Raw genomic sequence first — 18,251 nt, 5'->3', positions numbered from 1 at the left:
TCTTTTATTACTAGTTCGATTTCAAAATTAAAGATACAAATGTATTTAATTCACTTGCGAAAATACGAAAAGATGAACAAACACATTTTAAAACAAGTTTGCAAGCTTTGCTTTTCAAGTGAAACGTAAATATTAAATACGATTTCGTACGTTCACGACAATTATATAATCACAATATCAGTATTTCTGATAATTTATTATAGTAAAACAGTGTATCCCATTTCGTAAACTAAAAAAGTTTTTTTTTAAATGAAAGCCTAACACAAATACATAAAGTCCCTCAGTAGGGTAGCGGTAATTTTACGGACTTACAACGATAAAATTCGGAATTCGATTCCCCGTAGTGGACAGTACTGGGTTCATATGGTCTTTTGGTATTTAAAATGTTACAGGTGCTACAAACAACTGTATCAATATGGACCTTGTAGCTTGTTTTTTTGTGTGTTTTTTTACAGCTGCTACAGGTAACGTTTGAACCCTCCAGTTACCGACTTGTTTATTTATTATTCACTATATGTGGACCTACATATTGCGTAACTTTTAAGTTTTTGACTGCTACAGTATTCAGTTTAAAGAACTGTCCAAGAAACGGATGAAACCCACTAGTAATTGTTGAACAGATGTGGACTTCATTTTCTATTCTAGGGCTAACTTAGATATTCAAGTTCTTTCAATCATATTAAACTTTCTGCTGTGTTCACCAAGGGGAAATGAGCCCCTCATTTTAGCTTTGTAAATCCGTAGGTTTACCGCTATACCAGCGGGGAAGTGTAAGACACACACACGGTTTTAGTACTGAACGATATATCTTATTGTAGTTTCCTATTGCGGTAAAATCTCATTAGAAATTGTTTGTGAAAGGTTACATGTGGAAAGCTGTGACCATGCCACTTATTAAATAGATATGACATCCATTATTAATTTCACTATGATGTATAACTGGGCTATAAAGTGTTATCGATATTACGACCCATAAAATTACACCCTATGTACCAATATTCACTGTCACACTGTACAGATAGGTGTGTTATTAAATTTTGCATGGTTAATTGTAACCTTGAATTAGTATTAAAACCATAATTTGAACCATTATATCTGTGGATATTTTATCAACTTTGTTATTGCTATTGAAAGTTACTCATAATGAATATAAGTAAAAGTTATTTCTTTAAAGTACCGTTTCGAGTTTACATACTGATTCAGTATATTATAAGTTATAGTTTTTACAATAAGTAAGATTGCTTTTTGGAACAGGTACGAACTTTCGATCATTTTCAAGTATCTGTTCTAAAGACAAACCTTACTTACTGTAAAAGCAGCAGCTTGTAGTAAATTAGTTCTTTAAAGTTATGTTAAAATCCTAAAAAATATTGATTTTGAGTTAAATATACATATCAATTGTCACATTAGTTATAAGACCATCTTTATCGTACACCAAATTGATTTTTAATAGCTTCATTACTATCAATTCAGTAAACCGAAGAGCTTTATCTGATATGGTCCTCTGGTGATTAACCTCTAAGTCTACTTACAATACTAAAATATGTGGTTCGATATTCCCTCGGTGGACAGAGCGCGGATAACCTGTTGTATAGTTTTGCGCTAAAACAAACCAAATTTAATCTGATAACTGCGTAATAAACATAAGTAGTGTCAATCAAACCAATAAGAACCCATATTGAAATCTGTAACTTTTTTGTCTTCTATAAATATATAAACTAGTTGAAAGGCACATTCTACACCAGCGATAATGTGAAAGGTTATTTTCGTAAATCTACCCATTTCTTTTTTTATGCTAACTATTAGAAATGCCATTTCAAATGCTCATCGTTTCACATAATGATTTTTAGACTAAAGTGAGTAACTAACCCATATTTATTTACCTGTCCAAACATGGTCTCCCAGCATAATTTCCTAAGCTGTTCTCTAGTAGATACATCACTATGAAGAATAAGTTGAACGATATCTGGTCCTTTACTACATTCACCATCTTGGCACTCAGTGGTTGTTGAAACTTCCTTTGTAGGTTTAGAGCCTTCAGTGACATAAGATAAACATTCTAAGCCATTGCATCTTGATAAACTGGATGCATTAGCAAAGATAAGATCTGCCGTAGATGATTCAATTGTAGACTCTTTATCAATATCGTAGGAAACTATTGGTTGTTCACCAGTCGTCGTCACTAGAGGGTCTACCTCAAAAGGCTTCGTGGATGATATAAAGACGTCGTTATCTGATATCTTTTTGATGTCTTCAGTGCATTTTGATATAAAAATAATGCAATTGTATATAGAATCATTTATCTTACTATCTAGTTCTTGAATGTGATTAGCTAACCAATTTTGTAATGTTTTATTCAGGATTATTGAGTAGGTGGCGTTATGTACATCGCTGGTATTGGTGAAAAAACTTTTAAAAATGCTATGTAAGACATCATCTCCAAACGAATCTGTCTCAGTTGTAATATTGTCTTTTACCAAAGAAGCATTTGAAAAATGAATATTTGTATAGTTCCAGATAGTAAGCCATTCAATAGCGTTACTATCTCCTTCTATCCCAGAGAAATTATAATAAACGTTTCTGTTCATCGACCCATCCAACTTGTCCAACTTTTGTTCTTCACTTTCATTTGTTCCAAGTAAACCCAATTCATTTTGTGCTGTTACGTTTCGAATCCACGAAAGAATAACGGCTGTACAGTTCAATAGCAAAGTCAAGTTACAGACTGTTGTTTTAGGCTGAGAACTGTTGTTTTCTGCATGTAATAAATGAAGACTTAAGCTGATGGGTGTGTAATAAGGTTCAACCGCTGTCGTATTTAATGTTTGGTAAAACTCGCTCGATGGGAAAACTGTCGATAAAAATGTCCTCTGTTCCAGCAGAGCAGAAATATTCATCTTCAGTTCGAACAGTGCTGTTGTCTGTGAAAATTAGAAGTTTCAAACAGTACACATAACCATCACGTAATGTTTCTATACTATTAAACCCGTTATAGTTATGGAATTTTAAGTCATTTTTCGCACACCTAAATTAACATAGAATACTACATGGTGAATTAGAAATGACTAAAATATTTGGTATTGTACGATGAAACAGCTGTTTAATGATTATATTACAGATTGTTTTTCATATAATTAAAGCTAATCCTTTGTTTTGTTGATCCAAGCTATGCTTATGAACCTTGAAAACTGCAACTCCACAAGAGAGTGTGGCAAATCGAGGAATGCATTTGGCCTCTATGTCACAAATCACATTTTCAATTTTACATTTAGTGAAGTGAAAGGAATCCTATAATATAATAATTATAACCATTACAACCTGAGGCTAATTGTTTAATTAATTTATTCAAGTCTAAAAGAGTTAGGGCCCGGCATGGCCAGGTGGGTTAAGGCGTTCGACTCGTAATCTGAGGGTTGTGGGTTCGAATCCCCGTCGCACCAAACATGCTCGCCCTTTCAGCCGTGGAGGCGTTATAATGTGACAGTCAATCTTACTATTCATTGGTAAAAGAGTAGCCCAAGAGTTGGCGGTGGGTAGTGATGACTAGCTGCATTCCCTCTAGTCTAACACTGCTAAATTAAGAACGACTAACGCAGATAGCCATCGTGTAGCATTGCGCGAAATTCAAAAACAAACTAAACGAGTTTGCTTTGTGCCATCTACTGGCATTTCTGATCATTATTAGTTGGATTTCTTCCATTTCTGTATCTGGAAAATTATAGTTTAATTATTGCAAAATAAAACAACAACAAATGTTTACTGAAAGAGAGTGTTCTAACCAGATGTTACCGTTTTTATTCCAGTGTTTATACGATTTCTTTAAGTAAAACAAAAAACGTTATTATTCAAACCAATCAACGTTGAAATTTACTTTCCCAGTTTGTTTCTTCTTTTAATTTCGCGCAAAGCTACACGAGGCTCATCTGCGCTAGCCGTCCTTAATTTATTGGTGTAAGACAAGAGGGAAGGCAGCTAGTCATCACCAATAACTCTTGGACTACTCTTTTACCAACGAAAAGTGGGATTGACCATTACATTATAATGCCCCCCACAACTAAAAGGGCGAATATGTTTGGTGCAACTGGGATTCGAACCCGCATCCCTCAGATTAAGAGTCGAACGCCTTAACACACCTGGCCATGCCAGGTTTTGTGGTTGTGTATATTATTGCATTGTTTGTAGGCTATTATTTATTTTCAGTATTGTATCAAAAAACGTTAGAGCGTTTGGGTTTATAAACTTTTGAGCCATTATATCTCATTTAATTATTATCATATCATCGGTAAATGTCCATGGATCTTCTACTGTTTCGGGTTTATTTACATTCTTTTATAAATTACAAACTTGCTTTATCTTCTCTCTGTTATCTTTAATACAGTAACCTTGCATTAAGTTGTCACGTGTTGATGTTTTTGTTGCAGAAGATTAATAAATAAGTATTATTCATTATAAAGTATAAGGCACGATCCATTAGAAACTCTCAATCTATCAATATTTTAGTGTCTCATTGAGAATGACCAAATCTTCCATTATATCCTAAGTTTTTTACTCAGTTTCTTTACTATTTCTAACAATGTCTGGATTATCCTTTATAATAGTAACTGAGTTATTTCCACTTATTGACTTGAAGTGGCCGCAAAAATGTTTTTCTTTAAAGTTATCTCTCAGGATGTTTGAGAACTTTGATTTGATAATTCATATCTATATTTTAATGGTTAACTCAATGATTATTATTGCTTTCATTATGGCAAAATTATGATTCTGAGTATTATATACAGTTGCAAGCGTTTTAGATATAAAAAAAGCAAAATATAATGAAATTTATAGATACTAAGTTTATAGTAAAATACACTTGAAGTTAAAAGTTTGTTTTATTTCTTCCAGATAATAACTTGCTACAAAACTCCAAGTCGTTTAAGAAACGAAAGACAATAATATTTGTTTCAATATGGAAGACAACAATATGCGATTCAAAATGAAAGACAACAATATGTTTCAACATGAAAGACAGCAATATGTTTCAATGTGAAAGATAACAATATGTGTTTCAACATGAAAGACAACAATATGTGTTTCAACATTGAAGACAACAACATGTGTTTCAACATTGAAGACAACAACGTGTTTCAACATGAAAGATAAAAATATATGGTACAACATGTAAAATAACAACATACTTTTTTAAATCACAAGCTTAAAACTAGATTACAAATATGTAAAATGATTGGACAAGAGAATAAAAACAGAAGTATCAGAACTAAATGGTTTTGTCTCTATAAAAGATATTTATGTTCCATACATGTTTGTTTTATTAAAACAATACATTATTGAAAACCTTATAAACAATAAACGGTCTGGAAAGTAAATCAGCATCGATATTTCTCATGTTGTGAAAATGTTTAAATTGGAATTCATATAGTCGTCTTTAAATGAGCCTAACAATAAATTGAGGAATTTTTACTTACCATTCTGTCCACTTTACCAAAAAGAGCAAAGATCAAAGTGTACAGATTCAGTAAGTACAACATCAGAATTCTGTATAAAGAGACATTATTTACAAAATAAAGTTAACTTTCAAATATAAATTAGGGGAACAAAGTGATTAGTGTTATTGATTAGTGTTAAGTTTCAGTGACAAAATGTAAACATAAACGTTAAATGAATAAACATTTTTTTAAATTTAAGATACGTGACATAAATAGACAGTGCATAAGTAGATAGGATATAAAAGTACGATAGATATTCCAATAAATTCAAGTGTGCGTTTTAAATAATTTCAAACAAAAAATTATACATTTCAGTAGCCATTTCAATTTTTTTTCCAATGCTACTGCCTTAGTGCTTATTTGTGGATGTCGTCAATGTTCGTTTTCAGAAATTGAAAACATTTTGGAGTAAAACAAATGTACAAACACATAGAACTGAAACTTAAACGTATAATTTTGGCGGAATTCTATTCGCTCAAAATGAAACGAATTTTCGTACAGCCTTCAGTCAGAAACAATGAAAATAATTCCGCGAGTAACGTGGGTACCTCAGATGATTTTTAATAATAAACGAGAAAAATGTTTTATTGACACATTAATACAATAATAACAACTGTATGAAGAGAAAGAGCCAGTAATTGTGAAAATCCTTCATTTTCTCAACGTTATAGTGTCTTTCGGTAAGACAGTTGCACCGATTTACAACGGATACACAACGGATAACCCATAGTGGCCTTGCTCAAAAACAAACAAACAAATAAGGCTTTATCAACAATAGGGAACAGAAGAAGCGGTTCAAGGATGGCCTGAAGACAGCACTCAAGAACTACAACATTGATGTTAACAACTAGAAAACTCTGGTTCACGACCGAACCACCAGGAGATTCCTTATCCATGAGGAAGCAGAATTCTTTGAGTCATCAAGAAGACAGCATTTTGAAAACAAGCGAAAGAACATGAAACAATGCCAGCTACAACTGAAACCTCTTCTTCCCTCTGAACTGGCCTCACTACCAGAAGACCTGTGCAGCAAGGATTGTTTTTATTAGCCATCTCCGGACCCATGTATGAACTTGGAAGAACATCATCCCCGACCTCGAGGGATCGCCACGACGATCAATCCCATTGACACAAAGACGAGTCTTAACTGAATAAACAGCCGATGTAATTCAAAATATTAACAAAGCGTTCTCGTGTATCATCTAACATGCGCCACGTTACCAACAATAATGAGGCAACAATAATAAATGTCTTAAATAATATAAAACATTAAAGAAAAGGTTAATTTTAAAGTGAAAACAAAAGGATGACTCATATAAACATTAATATCTAATAAGTATGTAGAGGTAAAACGTAAATATAGTTATAATCAAACACGTATATATATATATACACTTTAGAGAAGAATAAATAAGTTACAAATCCACACACAAGAAGTTACCATTTAATGTCCTTCTGTCTGTGATAAGTAAGACCTTCTCAGATCTAGTGACAGATGTCCTCTAGGAAACTGTGGAGTACAAACATATTGTTACTGTTTTATATTACGTCACACATTTGTTCTGTGAAGACTAAGTTTGCGGTCAGTAGGAGTAAACCTCTTGATGAAACGGTAAGATGAAACGTTGAGGAAATAAATAGTTTTCATTGGATACTGTTTGTTTCCCTTCATTAAGCATGCTTATATTCCAGGGTAGGTACATTAATCTATGAGAGCTTTCCAATAGTTCACTATTCTTCTTCAGAGGGATAATCCCTTCATATTCCTGAAGAGAAATAATGAAGTATTCGAAACGCTCGTGTTTTAGGTCTCGTTTGAAAACCGTTACAACTTTTATATGTGATATAAGGGACTGACGTATAAATCAGAGTGTATGGAAAGCGTCTGTCTAGACTTACCGAGCAAGCTGCCATCGAAGTTGAACACGAGGATGATATTGTTCCAACATTCCGATCAGTTCAAATAGATTGGGAAATATAATCGAGATGAAAGAAACGACGCACGTTACCTATAAACCAGAAACACTCTAAACAGATAAACAAATATTACAGTTTTACAAAATGTTCGTTGCAATTTATCTAACTTGCAAACTACATCTTAGTTGTTAATTTATGTTATTTTGTAATGTTTTGGTCAACTATTAAAGTTTATAATAACAGTTTTTGCGGCTTGCTGTTGTCCCTCTTTTAATGCTTATCCTGAGAATAACAGGTTTTGCAAGGTGTCGTTTTATTGATGGTGTATTTAAGATGAACAACATCAACTCTAGTTAAAGAATATGTATATATATATATTTAATGTCAGCTATCAGAAACTATTACATGTATACTTAATATTAGCTATCAGAAACTATTACATGTATACTTAATGCCAGCTATCAAAAACTATTACAGGCATGTTTAATGTCAGTTATCAGCAACTATTACGGGTATATTTAATGTTAGCTATCAGAAACTATTACAGCTATATTTAATGTCAGCTATGAGAAACTATTACAGTTATATTTAATGCCAGCTATCAGAAACTATTTCAGGTATATTTAATGTCAGCTATCAGAAACTATTACAACTATATTTAATGTCAACTATCAGAAACTATTACAGCTATATTTAATGCCAGCTATAAGAAACCATTACAGATATATTTAATGTCAGCTATAACAAACTATTACATGTATATTTAATGTCAGCTATTAGAAACTATTATAGGTATATTTAACGTCAGTTGTAAGAAATTATTACATATATAATTAATGTCAGTAATCAGAAACTATTACAGCTATATTTAATGTCACCTATCAGAAACTATTATAGCTATATTTAATACCAGCTATCAGAAACTATTACATGTATATTTAATTTGAGCTATCAGAAACTATTATAGCTATACTTAATACCAGCTATCAGAAACTATTACATGTATATTTAATTTGAGCTATCAGAAACTATTACAGTTATATTTAATATCAGCTATAAGAAACTATTACAGCTATATTTAATGTCAGCTATCAGAAACTATTATAGCTATATTTAATGTCAGCTATGAGAAAGTATTACAGCTAATTTAATACCAGCTTTCAGAAACTACTGCATGTATATTTAATATCAGCTATCAGAAACTATTACAGGCATGTTTAATGTCAGCTATCAGAAACTATTACAGCTATACTTAATGTCAGCTATCAAAAACTATTACATGTATATTTAATTTGAGCTATCAGAAACTATGACACGTATATTTAATGTCAGCTATCAGAAACTATTGTAGCTTTATTTAATACCAGCTATCAGAAACTATTACAGCTATATTTAATGTCAGCTATCAGAAACTATTACAGCTATATTTAATGTCAGCTATCAGAAACTATTATAGCTATATTTAATGTCAACTAAAAGAAACTATTACATGAATATTTAATTTGAGCTATCAGAAACTATTACAGTTATATTTAATGTTAGCTGAAAGAAACTATCACAGATATATTTAATTCCAGCTATCAGAAACTATTACAGCTATATTTAATGTCCGCTATCAGAAACTATTATAGCTATATTTAATGTCAGCTATCAGAAACTATTACAACTATATTTAATGTCAACTATCAGTAACTATTACAGCTATATTTACTGTCAGCTATGAGAAGCTATTACAGCTAATTTAATACCAGCTATCAGAAACTATAACAGCTATACTTAATGTCAGCTATCAGAAACTATTACATGTATATTTAATTTGAGCTATTAGAAACTATTATAGGAATATTTAACGTCAGTTGTAAGAAATTATTACATATATAATTAATGTCAGTAATCAGAAACTATTACAGTTATATTTAATGTCAGCTAAAAGAAACTATTACATATATATTTAATGTCAGCTATCAGAAACCATTACAGATATATTTAGTGCCAGCTATCACAAACTATTATAGCTATATTTAATGTCAACTATCAGAAACTATTACAACTATATTTAATGTCAACTATCAGAAACTATTACAGCTATATTTAATGCCAGCTATCAGAAACTATTACAGCTATATTTAATGTCAGCTATCAGAAACTATTACGTGTATATTTCATTTCAGCTAAAGGAAACTATTACAGCTGTATTTAATGCCAGCTATAAGAAACCATTACAGATATATTTAATGTCAGCTATAACAAACTATTACATGTATATTTAATGTCAGCTATTAGAAACTATTATAGGTATATTTAACGTCAGTTGTAAGAAATTATTACATATATAATTAATGTCAGTAATCAGAAACTATTACAGCTATATTTAATGTCACATATAAGAAACTATTATGTGTATATTTAATGTCAGCTATCAGAAACCATTACAGATATATTTAATGTCAGCTATTAGAAACTGTTACATGTATATTTAATTTCAGCTATGAGAAACTATTATAGGTATATTTAATGTCAGTTGTAAGAAATTATTACATATATAATTAATGTCAGTAATCAGAAACTATTACAGCTATATTTAATGTCACCTATCAGAAACTATTATAGCTATATTTAATACCAGCTATCAGAAACTATTATAGCTATATTTAATACCAGCTATCAGAAACTATTACATGTATATTTAATTTGAGCTATCAGAAACTATTACAGTTATATTTAATATCAGCTAAAAGAAACTATTACAGCTATATTTAATGTCAGCTATCAAAAACTATTATAGCTATATTTAATGTCAGCTATGAGAAAGTATTACAGCTAATTTAATACCAGCTTTCAGAAACTACTGCATGTATATTTAATGTCAGCTATCAGAAACTATTACAGGCATGTTTAATGTCAGCTATCAGAAACTATTACAGCTATACTTAATGTCATCGATCAAAAACTATTACATGTATATTTAATTTGAGCTATCAGAAACTATTACAGTTATATTTAATGTCAACTAAAAGAAACTATTACATGTATATTTAATGTCAGTTATCAGAAACTATTGTAGCTTTATTTAATACCAGCTATCAGAAACTATTACAGCTATATTTAATGTCAGCTATCAGAAACTATTACAGCTATATTTAATGTCAGCTATCAGAATCTATTATAGCTATATTTAATGTCAACTAAAAGAAACTATTACATGAATATTTAATTTGAGCTATCAGAAACTATTACAGTTATATTTAATGTTAGCTGAAAGAAACTATTACAGATATATTTAATTCCAGCTATCAGAAACTATTACAGCTATATTTAATGTCCGCTATCAGAAACTATTATAGCTATATTTAATGTCAGCTATCAGAAACTATTACAACTATATTTAATGTCAACTATCAGTAACTATTACAGCTATATTTACTGTCAGCTATGAGAAACTATTACAGCTAATTTAATACCAGCTATCAGAAACTACTGCATGTATATTTAATGTCAGCTATCAGAAACTATTACAGGCATGTTTAATGTCAGCTATCAGAAACTATAACAGCTATACTTAATGTCAGCTATCAGAAACTATTACATGTATATTTAATTTGAGCTATTAGAAACTATTATAGGTATATTTAACGTCAGTTGTAAGAAATTATTATAGGTATATTTAACGTCAGTTGTAAGAAATTATTACATATATAATTAATGTCAGTAATCAGAAACTATTACAGTTATATTTAATGTCAGCTAAAAGAAACTATTACATATATATTTAATGTCAGCTATCAGAAACCATTACAGATATATTTAGTGCCAGCTATCACAAACTATTATAGCTATATTTAATGTCAGCTATCAGAAACTATTACAACTATATTTAATGTCAGCTATCAGAAACTATTATAGCTATATTTAATGTCAGTTATGAGAAACTATTATAGCTATATTTAATGTCAGCTATCAGAAACTATTACATATATATTTAATTTCAGCTATGAGAAACTATTACAGTTATATTTAATGTTAGCTGAAAGAAACTATTACAGATATATTTAATTCCAGCTATCAGAAACTATTACAGCTATATTTAATGTCAGCTATCAAAAACTATTATAGCTATATTTAATGTCAGCTATGAGAAAGTATTACAGCTAATTTAATACCAGCTTTCAGAAACTACTGCATGTATATTTAATGTCAGCTATCAGAAACTATTACAGGCATGTTTAATGTCAGCTATCAGAAACTATTACAGCTATACTTAATGTCATCGATCAAAAACTATTACATGTATATTTAATTTGAGCTATCAGAAACTATTACAGTTATATTTAATGTCAACTAAAAGAAACTATTACATGTATATTTAATGTCAGTTATCAGAAACTATTGTAGCTTTATTTAATACCAGCTATCAGAAACTATTACAGCTATATTTAATGTCAGCTATCAGAAACTATTACAGCTATATTTAATGTCAGCTATCAGAATCTATTATAGCTATATTTAATGTCAACTAAAAGAAACTATTACATGAATATTTAATTTGAGCTATCAGAAACTATTACAGTTATATTTAATGTTAGCTGAAAGAAACTATTACAGATATATTTAATTCCAGCTATCAGAAACTATTACAGCTATATTTAATGTCCGCTATCAGAAACTATTATAGCTATATTTAATGTCAGCTATCAGAAACTATTACAACTATATTTAATGTCAACTATCAGTAACTATTACAGCTATATTTACTGTCAGCTATGAGAAACTATTACAGCTAATTTAATACCAGCTATCAGAAACTACTGCATGTATATTTAATGTCAGCTATCAGAAACTATTACAGGCATGTTTAATGTCAGCTATCAGAAACTATAACAGCTATACTTAATGTCAGCTATCAGAAACTATTACATGTATATTTAATTTGAGCTATTAGAAACTATTATAGGTATATTTAACGTCAGTTGTAAGAAATTATTATAGGTATATTTAACGTCAGTTGTAAGAAATTATTACATATATAATTAATGTCAGTAATCAGAAACTATTACAGTAATATTTAATGTCAGCTAAAAGAAACTATTACATATATATTTAATGTCAGCTATCAGAAACCATTACAGATATATTTAGTGCCAGCTATCACAAACTATTATAGCTATATTTAATGTCAGCTATCAGAAACTATTACAACTATATTTAATGTCAGCTATCAGAAACTATTATAGCTATATTTAATGTCAGTTATGAGAAACTATTATAGCTATATTTAATGTCAGCTATCAGAAACTATTACATATATATTTAATTTCAGCTATGAGAAACTATTACAGCTGTATTTAATATCAGTTATAAGAAACTATTATATGTATACTTAATGTCAGCTATCAGAAACTATTACAGCTATATTTAATGTCAGCTATCAGAAACTATTACAGCTGTATTTAATATCAGCTATAAGAAACTATTATATGTAAATTTAATGTCAGCTATCAGAAACTATTACAGCTATATTTAATGTCAGATATCAGAAACTATTACAGCTATATTTAATGTCGGCTATCAGAAACTATTACAGCTATATTTAATGTCGGCTATCAGAAACTATTATAGCTATATTTAATGTCAGCTATCAGAAACTATTACATGTATATTTAATTTCAGCTATGAGAAACTATTACAGCTGTATTTAATGTCACATATAAGAAACTATTATATGTATATTTAATGTCAGCTATCAGAAACCATTACAGATATATTTAATGTCAGCTATTAGAAACTGTTACATGTATATTTAATTTCAGCTATGAGAAACTATTATAGGTATATTTAATGTCAGTTGTAAGAAATTATTACATATATATTTAATGTCAGTAATCAGAAACTATTACAAATGTATTCGAATGTTGTGTGTCTTAAAAGACTTTCTTATGTTGAGTATATTAATAGATCTTATCAGTTTTGTAATTTACGTTGAGTATCATAGGTTGCTCTTAACAGTTTCTAAGTATTCCACACGAAAAGATATTTTAACAGTATTGAAACACTTCTACATACACTTATGATACGGCTACAATAATCTGAGAGTGTCATTAACACTAAACGTTTCGCATGCGCAAATCGACCAAAAGAGGAGAAACACAGTTTTGAACACAAAATTCCCACCTCGTTCTGTCTCCACCAACTGGACTCCGCTTCGGCTTCTTGTGACCGCTGGACAACCAACACGACAGCATAAGCACTGGACGCCAGCAGAAGGATGACCATGAAGTTTGCGATAATTCTCAAGATTATCACTTTCCAACTATAACAGAAAAAAAACAACATAGTATAAATAAACTCGAAGTTATCAATGCTAATAATAAGTAATATGAGGGCTGCTGCAGTGGACAAAATGTTGATTTTATTGTTTGTCACTAAAATTTAAACTTTTCTAACACATTACACTTATGCACACTTAACTATAGAGACATTCAATGGAGCACTTATCTTTGTCTTGATCGTATTCTATTGTTATCAACGGACACGAATCATTTTTGTCAATGAAAAAATAATATTCTTTACACGTGTATCAAGTTTCATCAAAATCCAATAATTTTTGACTGACTTATAGAGCAAAAATAGTGTGAAAAATCGGTTCTCATATTAACAGATAGGAATTTTTTTGGACCTTCGTGTTCTTGAGCTTTGACCCTTCAGAAACTAATTACTTCTCTAAGTTAGATTATAATCCAAATGTATACCAACTTTCAAATCCGTTCAACCATTTTCGAGAAATGTTGATGAGAAACATGCAAACAAACACACACATATTCAGGCGTGAAAACGTAACCTCTGTCCCTCTTCGGCAGAGGAGATAACAAAGTGAAAACATTTCATCTGAAATTACATGTTAAATGTAAATAGGTGTCCTTTTTACCTTGTTATTCACGTCAGTTTTCAAATTAGTTTTATGTACACAGAAGTCTTTCTCATTGTAAAAAATGTCTGAACTAAAGTAAGTTTGAAATTGTATTAACCTTTACTTAATCACTCTTTGCTGTAGTGGGAGCTACTTATGTGTTTACGTTTACGTTTCGGCAAGTTAGGTAGTAAGATTTAGTTTTAAAAGACAAGACAGTAATGTTAAAACAGTATTCGTATGTTTATAATGTAATGTAATCAGCAATATAAAATCTCTGTTCGAGTAAATGGAATTGATTTATAATATACTCTTCAAAAAAAGAAACGCAAAAGGCAAAATATGAGACATATTGTTAACAAGTTTATTCCGGGTAGTTCTGTATGACATGTGTAAAACTTTACACATTCACTGCTGAACATCCAAAGTCTGCAAAGGCGAAGTCCACGCTCACTAGGTGAAGTTTAACGTCACTCAACGTCAATAACGAGTATGCCCACCGTGAGCATTAATAACTGCTTGGCATCTCCTGCCCATGGAAGCAACGAGATGACGAATCACATTCTGTGGAATGGCTGTCCACTCAGCCTGCAAAGCTGCTGCAAGCTGAGGTAGAGTCTGCGGTTGAGGTTGTCGCCGTCACAGACGTCGGTCCAACTCGTCCCAAAGATGTTCAATGGGGTTTAAATCTGGTGATCTGGAGGGCCAGGGAAGAACGTTGACGTTGTGGTGTCTCAAGAAGACAGTGGTGAGTCGGGCTGTGTGAGGACGGACGTTGTCATGTTGAAAAACGTCGTTGATGTTCACCATGATGGGTTGCACATGGGGCCTAAGAATCTCGTCGACGGTTGCGTACGGTCTGATCGAAAATCCTACGCAGCCTTGGTATGGTTGAGGCAGTAGATGTCGCAGTGGTGGTCCTATCCCGAAGGTGACGTACCCGGATGTTGCGATCTTGTGCGGGCGTGGTCACACGAAGTCTGCCAGATCGTGGACGGTCACGAGTTGATCCATGTTGTTGGTGACGATTACATAGCCTTGTGATGGTGCTTGGGTGGACATTCACAGCTCTGGCAACATTTGATCGAGATTCGCTTACTTCCAAGCGACCAATGGCGTTGTTGCGTTGTGCTTCAGTCAGTCTTGGCGTAACTGTATTGCGTGTCTGTGGCTTAACACTGAGCCATGGAAACCGAGAACCCGTCACTTTTATAGGGATTTTGCACATGTTGCACTTGCAGAACATGCAGATCTCTCAAACAAATTTATTAGACACGCATGCGTTTTGGCGAAAAATCCGATGTTTTCCTCCGTTTTCAAAGTGCACAACTTTTATTGTCATTTTTGTCTGACAATCAGTGCTTTAACACGTGTAACATCACATACTCTGAGCTTGTAACGTTATTACATATATTTCTCTTCAAAATAACAAAAATATCCCTTTTGCGTTTCTTGTTTTGAAGAGTATATGTTAATTTCTGCCTGTGTTTTCGGGTGTAATCCTGAAAGTATATACTCGTGAAGTTTGTCTAAAAATTTTTGTTAGGCCTAAATGAGTCAAAATACTAAGCATCGATATAAATTGCCCAATCTATAAATATTTATGATTTATTAAACTCATTTTAAAGTTAAAATGTTTATTAATAATTGTGCAATCGTAATTAATCAGTGTAACCAAAATAAAATGGTAAGTAGAAAATAAATATTTCACTCATAAACTTTCATATTTGAGTACCTTTTATAACTTTGCAATAACGACTAAGTTTAACTACTGTAAAATAATGATCACATTTGAAATAGTTATATAGCTGATACAACAATGGTAATTTTTAAGAGCATAAAAAACTATGTAAGTTTAATACTTACATTTCTTCCTCTATTAAAAAAAAGTTTCAAGTGACCAATCAATACGTTACTGTAATGGATATTATAGTTCTGTCACGGCCCAGCATGGCTGGGTGGTTTGGGTGCTCGACTCGAAATCTGAGGGTAACTGAATCGAATCCTGGTCACATCAAACATGCCCGCCCTTTCAGCCGTGAGGGCGTTGTAATGTGACTGTCAGTGCAACTATTCGTTGGTAAAAGTTTGTTTGTTTGTTTTGAATTTCGAGCAAAGCTACTCGAGGGCTATGTCTGCGCTAGCCGTCCCTAGTGTAAGACGAGTCACCACCAACAACCGCCATCTCTTGGGCTACTTTTTTACCAACGAATAGTGGGATTGACCATCACATTATAATGGCCCCATGGTTGAAAGGGCGAGTATGTTTGATCCGACCGTGATTCGAACCCGCGCCCCTCGGATTACGAGTCAAACGTCTTAACACGATTGGCCATGCCGGGCCAGGTTGATAAAAGAGTGGCCTAAGAGTTGACGGTGGTTAGCCTTATACTGCTAGATTAGAGACGACTAGCACAGGCTAGTGTGGCTTTGCACGAAATTCAAAACGAAAAAAAAGTTTCGTCACCAGTATTCATGGGCGCTACACAGTTCGTGTTATTGAGAGAAAGCATATGGTTATTACAAGTAAATTTAACTTCGTGAAACTGTTTCACTTACTTCCGCTCTTCTTTTTTTCTCTCTTTTTCTTCCAGAATTGCTTCCTAAAAGAGTAAAAGTTTAAATAAAAATTAGTTTAAAGAAATAAACTGTATCTTAAAGTTGTCGGATGAGCGGAAAAACTGAATTCGTCTTTTTGTTGAGAAAGCAAACGCATGAAACAGTAGGATGTTATTCTAGAACAATGGAGTATACCTGATGTTCAGTAAAAGTCCTTCACCTTTCCAGTGGCACAGCGGTAAGACTGCAGACTTACGATGCTAAAAACAAGATTTATATATCCGTGGTGGGCACATCATTGATAGCCCATTGAGTAACTTTGAGATTAACTGCAAGAAGCTTTGGAAAATTGTGTGCAATGTATGCAGTTTGTGCAATGGAAAAAAAAACCAACATCTCTAAAGTATTTGGAGTTGCATTTTTTATGAATAAACAGGGCCAACCTGAACTGGGGTCCATTCCTTTAGGCTCCCGCATACACACATTTATAAAATACACTACTTATTTGCGTATGCGAAACAGACTGATCATGTAATTATAATTGTTGTTTGTACCCATTAAATGCGGCAGTGCTGTGGTAGTGTGGTTATTTTGTGAGAGAGACTTTGGATAAGGATTTATCCAACATCCAATGGTGTATAATAATGGGTTCTTTTTTGTTGTTTAAGCTATGAGATGAACTTGAATTGTAATGCTCTCTCAACATATGTGAACTAAGTACAGTAAATAGTCCTCAATACACACAGTTACCCATCAGGTACAGAAACATCTCTGTCAACATCTGTGAACCAAATACATTAAATAGTCCTCAACAAACACAGCTACAGCAGCTTATTACATACGTAGAGACGAGTAACACTGAATCAAGAATGTTATTCCAGGATTAAGGATCTTAATAAAATGGCCAATTAATGTGTGTTTATGGAGCTTATATCTTCCTTAACTTACTACAAAATATAACATCTATTGTCACTACCGATGTGTAAAAGATTATTGTCTCTTTCCTATCTTTCATGATAACTAACAATAGCAAACTGTAGAAACTTAGGGTTCGGCGTAGCCAAGTTGTTAAGGCGTTCGAATCGCAATCTAAGGATCACGGGTTCGCCCTATCAGCAATGGGGGCATTATAATATTACGGTCAATCCCACTTTTCGTTGCTAAAATAGTAGCGTAATAGTTGGTTGTGGGTGGGGAATACTAGCTGCCTTCCTTCTAGTCTTACACTGCAAAATTAGGCGGCTATGGCAAATAGTTCTCGTGTAACTTTGCGCGAATTAAAAAAAACAAACTAGAATCCTATATGACGTTTTATTTCTAGACCAAATTACGTCTCTTTCAAACTTAGTAAAGTTTGTACGCTTGATGGCTGAGTGACGTATTAT

At 32.2% G+C, this 18,251-nt stretch overlaps 1 protein-coding gene across 1 annotated transcript in view; it reads right to left on the bottom strand.

The window, feature by feature from the left end:
- The window catches only part of LOC143251570 (transmembrane channel-like protein 3), an 81,038-nt gene that overhangs the window by 24,089 nt on the left and 38,698 nt on the right, over positions 1 to 18,251 (bottom strand). Inside the window, exons 10-14 of the mRNA XM_076502842.1 lie at positions 16,867 to 16,910; positions 13,572 to 13,710; positions 7,386 to 7,495; positions 5,466 to 5,535; positions 1,884 to 2,921 (exon numbers count right to left, since the gene is read on the bottom strand). Of these exons, the coding sequence (XP_076358957.1) occupies positions 1,884 to 2,921; positions 5,466 to 5,535; positions 7,386 to 7,495; positions 13,572 to 13,710; positions 16,867 to 16,910 (1,401 nt within the window). The remainder of the gene's footprint in view (positions 1 to 1,883; positions 2,922 to 5,465; positions 5,536 to 7,385; positions 7,496 to 13,571; positions 13,711 to 16,866; positions 16,911 to 18,251) is intronic.

The sequence above is a fragment of the Tachypleus tridentatus genome, chromosome 6, assembly GCF_004210375.1.
Source record: "Tachypleus tridentatus isolate NWPU-2018 chromosome 6, ASM421037v1, whole genome shotgun sequence".
Classification (NCBI taxonomy): Eukaryota; Metazoa; Arthropoda; class Merostomata; order Xiphosura; family Limulidae; genus Tachypleus; species Tachypleus tridentatus.
The sequence above is the reverse complement of the archived record's forward strand: the minus strand, read 5'-3'. Positions and strand labels throughout refer to the sequence as shown.